This window comes from Paecilomyces variotii, assembly GCF_004022145.1.
Source record: "Paecilomyces variotii strain CBS 101075 chromosome Unknown C8Q69scaffold_2, whole genome shotgun sequence".
Taxonomy (NCBI): Eukaryota; Fungi; Ascomycota; class Eurotiomycetes; order Eurotiales; family Thermoascaceae; genus Paecilomyces; species Paecilomyces variotii.
The window spans coordinates 4539438-4545774 of record NW_021167141.1 but is presented as its reverse complement, the minus strand read 5'-3'; the positions used below and the strand labels follow the sequence as shown (position 1 = coordinate 4545774).

General features: G+C 33.6%; 2 protein-coding genes across 2 annotated transcripts; one reads left to right on the top strand and one right to left on the bottom strand.

The window, feature by feature from the left end:
* Positions 1 to 3719: 3719 nt before the first annotated feature.
* On the top strand, positions 3720 to 4626 carry C8Q69DRAFT_460278 (hypothetical protein). Its single transcript, XM_028630136.1, has 2 exons — positions 3720 to 4109; positions 4166 to 4626. Exons 1-2 carry the CDS (start codon positions 3995 to 3997, stop codon positions 4531 to 4533), a joined length of 483 nt encoding a protein of 160 aa, XP_028488453.1. The 5' UTR covers positions 3720 to 3994; the 3' UTR covers positions 4534 to 4626.
* A 299-nt stretch (positions 4627 to 4925) lies between these two features.
* On the bottom strand, positions 4926 to 6031 carry C8Q69DRAFT_398851 (HPP family-domain-containing protein; the record flags this gene model as incomplete). The annotated part of the gene is made up of 2 exons (XM_028627823.1): positions 4926 to 5343; positions 5436 to 6031. 2 exons carry the CDS (start codon positions 6029 to 6031, stop codon positions 4926 to 4928), a joined length of 1014 nt encoding a protein of 337 aa, XP_028488452.1.
* Positions 6032 to 6337: the final 306 nt, after the last annotated feature.

The following is a 6337-nucleotide window of genomic DNA, read 5'->3' as shown; positions in this document are numbered from 1 at the left end:
GATAAGCTTTTTATTTTAAGCCTATTACTATAGAAAGCTAAGCTAAATTATTTTAAAGAAATAAAAGTACGCAATTATAATTATAGAAAATATCTAGATTACTATATTAATAATAGGTTTAATATTTATTAATATAAGAGAAATTGCTTATAATTACAAATTATAATAGAGGTATAAATAAAAAGACTAACCTTATAAGAGATTTCTTAAATAAGATCCTTCTATATATTTGCTTAATAGAGAAATATATTAATAAAATAAATAATCGGCATAAAGGCTATTTTATAATAAGATTCTAGCCTAGTAAATTTATCTATAAAAATTATAAACTATTATTCTATTTATAAACTATATTAATTACTTCTTATCGCTTATCTTAACTATACTTATTTATACTAATAAGTATAATTATTATAATTAATACTAGAGGAGAATTTAAATAAAGATAAGTAAATTTCTTTCTATAAGATATTCTCTAGCTTACCTAATCTTAACCCTATTATTTTATCTAAGGTATATTAATAGCAGTTCTTAATTAATTAAGTAGTAGAGATAAATAGCAGTAGGCATATTATTAATATAGTAAGCCCTTATATAACTATAAGACCTTACTTATTAAACCGGATAATACGCTTCTGCATATTACTTACTTAATAGAAAAAAGAAGTAAATAAAGACTAAAATAAATTTTATTAAAATAAAATACTTCTATTAAAGCTCTAAGCTAAAAGCTAATATTTTTAAACTAGGTATAGCTTATTATATAAAAGATAAATAAAATAAGAGCTTTATAGAACTTTATCTACTATTTTATATTAAAATAATACTATAATTTTACTAAAAGAAAATAAAAGCTTATATTATAAAATAACAATTAAGACTAATAAAAAGATATATATAAAGTTACTTAACTCTCTAAAGCTATAGTTAATTAATTACTTAATAATATTTATAAAAATTTCTTTCTCTATCTTAAGGACTAAGATAATAAATATTTAATAGATATATTTATACCTTATTAAAAATAAAGTACTAGACTTATGCTAAGCTAGTCTTTAATAAAATTAAGGCCTTATAAGAGTTAATATTCTTTCTTTTTAATATTATACTAATATAATAATTAAAAGAATTTAATTTAAATTTATTTTTTTTAATTACTTACCTTATTACTTAGAGAAAATTACTTTCTTTTTATATATTTTATATTATATAGCTTTATTATAGCTATATTAAGTAAGCGCGCCTTAAAGAAATATATTAATTTAAAGAAGAATAAATTATAATATAAAAATAGTTATCTATATTAATATATTAATAGAGATTATTACTAGCTATAGAATATAAATAGAGTTTCTAGAATATCTCTAGTTTAAATAAGTAAAGATATATTAATATTAAGAGATCTCTAGTAATAATCTAGAGACAGTTTAATAAATATATATATATAGATATATTATATCCTTTAGATTAGCAGATATTATTATATCTATATTACTAATTTGCTTATTTTATTATTTTTCTTTTTATTAAAGTAAAGTTTTTCTCTTTTTATTAAAAGAAAATTCTCTTCTTTAATATAAGTAATAGGTCTAGCTACTATAATAATTAAACTAGATTAACTAGTTTTATTAATATTTAATATTTATTATAGTATTTAGTTTATTAAAAAAATAAACTAATATTTAAAAAGATTAAATTCCCTAGACTACTATATTAATACTATAAATATAATACTTAGAGAAAGAATAATAGCTTATTATATTAGCACTATAAGTATAATACTTAGAGAGAAAGAATATTAGCTTATATAGTAAATAGAATATATATTTCTATATATTACCTATATATTCTAAGGTCTTAATTTTATTTTAGTAAAATTGCCTAAAGATTTTCTTAATATAAAATCTCTAATATAGTTTACTATAGTTAGTAATAGTAAGTAAGTAAATAATTATAATTAAAACTATTATAATAGTTAATAATAGTAAGTAAATAACTATAATAAAAACTATTATAGTAATTAATAATAATAAATAAATAATTAAGCACTTAATAATAAAAACTGCTATAATAGTTAATTAAAAGTTAATTATAAGCTCTTAATATTAAAGATTTAAAAGAGTTTAATTTTAAGGATAATAATCTAAATAGATTTAGTTTTAAGGCTAAAAATTAATATTATACTTAAGTAATCTATTTCTGCTATTTTTATTTAAAAATACTTAATTTTAATATTAAATATTACCTTAATAATATAAGTAATTTAAAATTTAATTAAACTAATATAATCTATAATACTAACTTTATTAGACTTATAAAGATTAGCTCTATAGAATATTATTATATAATTAAGTAAAGTTAGGTTTTCTTTACTAGTAGATATTATATAAAATAAAAGTCTTATTATTCTAAATATTAATAATAATAAAACTTAAAATTTAATTAAATTACTCTTTAAAACTAAGCGCTTTAAATATATTAATATATACTTTTACTATATTTATAATATATTAGCTTAAGATATAATTAATATAAAGTATATTAACTTAGTTAATAATTTAACTAATAGCTTTATTAAAAGGCTTTTTATATTAAAATTTAAAATTTAGCTTAAATAGCTTAGCTTAACTATAATTACTTAATATCTCTAAATTACTATTTATTTAATTATTTAAACTATTTATTTTTTAGTTATTATTTATATTTAGACTTTTAGCTAGTTTTTAATATTTCTCTAATATTTAATATAAGGGAAGATATTAAAACCCTCCTCTAGTAATTTATATTAAGCGCCCCTTTATACTAGTAATTATATAACTAGGAGATTCTATATAAGACTTACTAGCTTCCTAGTTAGTAATTAAGCAAGCTTCTTACCGCTTCCTTTAATACTTCTCTACCGGCATTAGTATCGCTACGCCCCGCTACTCTAACACGCGGGAATACTAGCCGAAGTAGGCTTCTTCGTCTGTATAGAGATCTACATTGCGATTGATGTTCTGTAGATTTAGCCGGCTTCGCATTAGCCCTACAGAATCTTATAGACTTAGGAGGACTGTCGAATGATAAGAATGCCTAGAGTTATAATTGGAACGATATTAAGAGGAAGTCTGCATCCTTCTCTTTTCTCTAGATTGATTTATTAAACTGGACCTTCTTGCTCTCGGTAATCTATAGTATACTAACTTGAACGGTAGATGCGTAACAGCGTGTCTGCAGGGCCTAATAGATAGAATGGGTTCCTCTGTAATGATACTCATTCAAGAATCATTCTGCTAATCATGTACTATTTTATGAGATTGTCTGTCTAGTTTGAAAAACTTCACAATTTCCGGCTTCCCGGTTTTGCCGGTTTTGCCGGTATCCCAGCGCTTGCACTCGAATCCCAAGAAAGCAATAGGCGTAAAATATCTGGCGCATCAGGGGATGATCGCCATGGAGCTCATACGGGAATGCTTGTTGAACATATCACTATCTGCTATCCCGGTCAAGGTTTAAGCACTGGCACGGTCATCTCTTTCTAGGATTCGGTCACAAGAACCGGATTACACTGATCCAGAGCCCTGAAAATCGAATTTTAAGATCTTTCTTTTCTTTTATTTTCTTCGTCTCGTTATGTAATCTTCGAACGCCAACCTTCGGTTCTAATACCGCCTGCACTCCAGCCCTCGGCGCAGGATCTGCGAAAGTTGCGTACAGACCCGATCCCGCCCACCTAGATACGCTCGTGATTTAGAACCTTTTGCGTCCATTGAAGCGTAGAGCAAATAAAAACAGCAATGTGACATAACAGAACTGATACTTGGCAGTACAGCACGGACCGTCCGGCTTTGGGGCTATAGATACACTTGCTAGACATATAGAACGGATATAATGCTTCTTTCTCCATCCAGCTCAGCTAGGTCATATCGGCACTTCTTACAGAGGCTTTATCACTAACCATATCTTCCCTTACATAATAACTATCACTAACTCCAATACTTGCAAGATAACAATGCCACACTATTATCTATACGTCCCGTCTCCATCGGAGCAGGGGACGCTGAATCTCCGTGACCTCTACGTTGCGGGGATGTCGGCCTTCTCTGGCTCATCTTTCTCTGATCCTGGTATGTTATCAGTTCTCATGTAAAGAGAAATAAATAAGAATATTAACTCCGCACAGACTCCCTGCCCGAAGTCTGCATACTCTGCTTCGAACGCCTGGACAAAACATCTCCGTCGTCGTCCTACCGCCAACTTCGCTGCAGCCATATATTCCACTTGCCCTGCATCGATGACTGGTTATGCAACAGGGATGCTAGTTGTCCGTTATGTCGGGAGAGGTTCTATCATCTCCGAGGGCCGCGGATAATGTATTCGCAGTCTTCGTTACCGATTACGCGACCGGGTACGACGGTTGGATTGAGAAGAGGGCAGCCAGAGACACATTATGTGAGGAGTATGATCGAGTCCGTGAAGAAGTGGGCGAAGAAGAAAAGAAGGGAAGAGAGGACGGCGGACACAGAAGAAGAGGTTCATTCGGAGAGTTGACCAGGGGCATATGCGGGTCCATTATAGTTAATTCTAGTGTTTATCGGTTGCTTTTATCGGGTGTTGAGTATATGTGAATTGTTTGGATTACGGAGACTCTATTGATCTATATTGGCAACAGCCAAGAAACTAGCCTGTATCCGAAGACCATATCTAAGTATTTATACAAATGGGTAGATTCATAAAGAAAAGAGTGGGTATAGCTTATATGACCCTACCGTCATACAAACAGACATATATACTACAAACTTATCTATCCGACAACTCTGTATTCAACAAACATTATTCACATAGAACAACATACGTAAGAGACCACTTCTCCAATTTCTCTCTCTCCAGACCAAGTCCACAAGTCAATATCCAATATCTAATCCTTAAATCAAAATGGAAACTCAAACCATCCCATCCGCTGCACTCCCCACACTCCCTCTTCTCTGCTCATGTAAACTCGCCCTCCGCTCCGAATACACACTCCCCTCCCTTCGCCCGTCACGCTCCATAGTAATTGTCTCCGACGGGTCACTCTCAGCCCTCAAACTCCCCTCCTCCGTAACTTCCCTCTGAATATCCACTTCCTCTTGCGCTTCCTCCTGCGCGCCGAGTTGCGCGTCCGGCTGCTCTTCCGGCGGAATAACGAATACCGGTCCTGGAGCCCACCAGTGCAGAGGGTACCGGCGTCGCCCGACATTATTGATAACCAGAGCCCATCCGAGCATGATTAGCGATGAAGCAAGGACCGTCGGGAGGTAGCGCCAGGATAGAGTGACGATCTGGGATTGGACCGCGGCGTTGAGGCCTGTTGCGCCGGCTCTGCGTTCTATTAGTCTACTTTCTTTTCCGATCCCATGAATGTGAATTCGACATAGAGGAAAAAGAGAAAAAGGAAAACACAAAGGACATACGGCGGATGCGCCGTTCCCGTAATAAGCATGACCAATAAGGAGGTCGCCATCGACACACCTCCATTAATAAACGTCGACGGATGGAAAGCCACGTTATCCAAATACCCATGATAGCTTCCATTAAGCACAAACAGCCTCGTGATCGCCGTCCCCACCAGCGCGGAGAGGAAATGACCCAGGACGAAATTGCGTGGCTGCGCCACGGGGGACTCGATCACGCCGAAGAGGAGCACGGCAGACGCGCCGAAGGAGGTGATTATCGTCGGGGCGTGGTAGACGTCGCGGAAAGCGGTGCTGGTGGACATTATGGCTTCGATGAGGAGGATGCCGATGAAGGCGCCAATCCAGGCTAGGAGCCATGTTTCGTAGCAGAGGGGGAGTTTCGCCAGCCATGTGAACGGCGGGAAGGGGAGGGGTGGGTATGGAGGGTTCTCGTCCAAAGGACGGTAACCTGTAAAGCGGGACACGCTGCGAGGGAGTTTCTCGCGCCAGTCACGACGGAATTTAAGATGGGATAGGCAGATCCGGGGTGGCGAATATCGGTGTTTTGGTCTGTTATCGTTTGCGGCGGCGTTCTTTTCTTCGGTGTGACCCATACTGGATATGTACAGATAGCAGATAGAATCATAGGAGTTGATAGTGTCTAGTATTCACAAGAATCGGGGTAGTAAAATCGAACAGAAACCTTCCTGGATGAATGGATAAGTTGCAGAAGTACAAATCCTTATAAAAATAACACTAGATATCATGATATCAGGAATATTGGATCGTGCCGTTCGAATGCCATGATTTAGTCACCAGTTCCGCCTGGAATTCGAACGCTCTAAAGTAGACTGAGCAGGATCCTTGCCCAGGTATCGAGCAAATCAACCTATAAACTATAGGCATTCAGTATACATCAT

Excerpts from the sequence above, each read along its gene's own strand:
- C8Q69DRAFT_460278 (XM_028630136.1), top strand. The coding sequence starts at position 3,995 with ATGCCACACTATTATCTATACGTCCCGTCTCCATCGGAGCAGGGGACG. Across the intron at positions 4,110-4,165 it reads CTCATCTTTCTCTGATCCTG|ACTCCCTGCCCGAAGTCTGC; the intron begins GTATGTTATCAG and ends AACTCCGCACAG.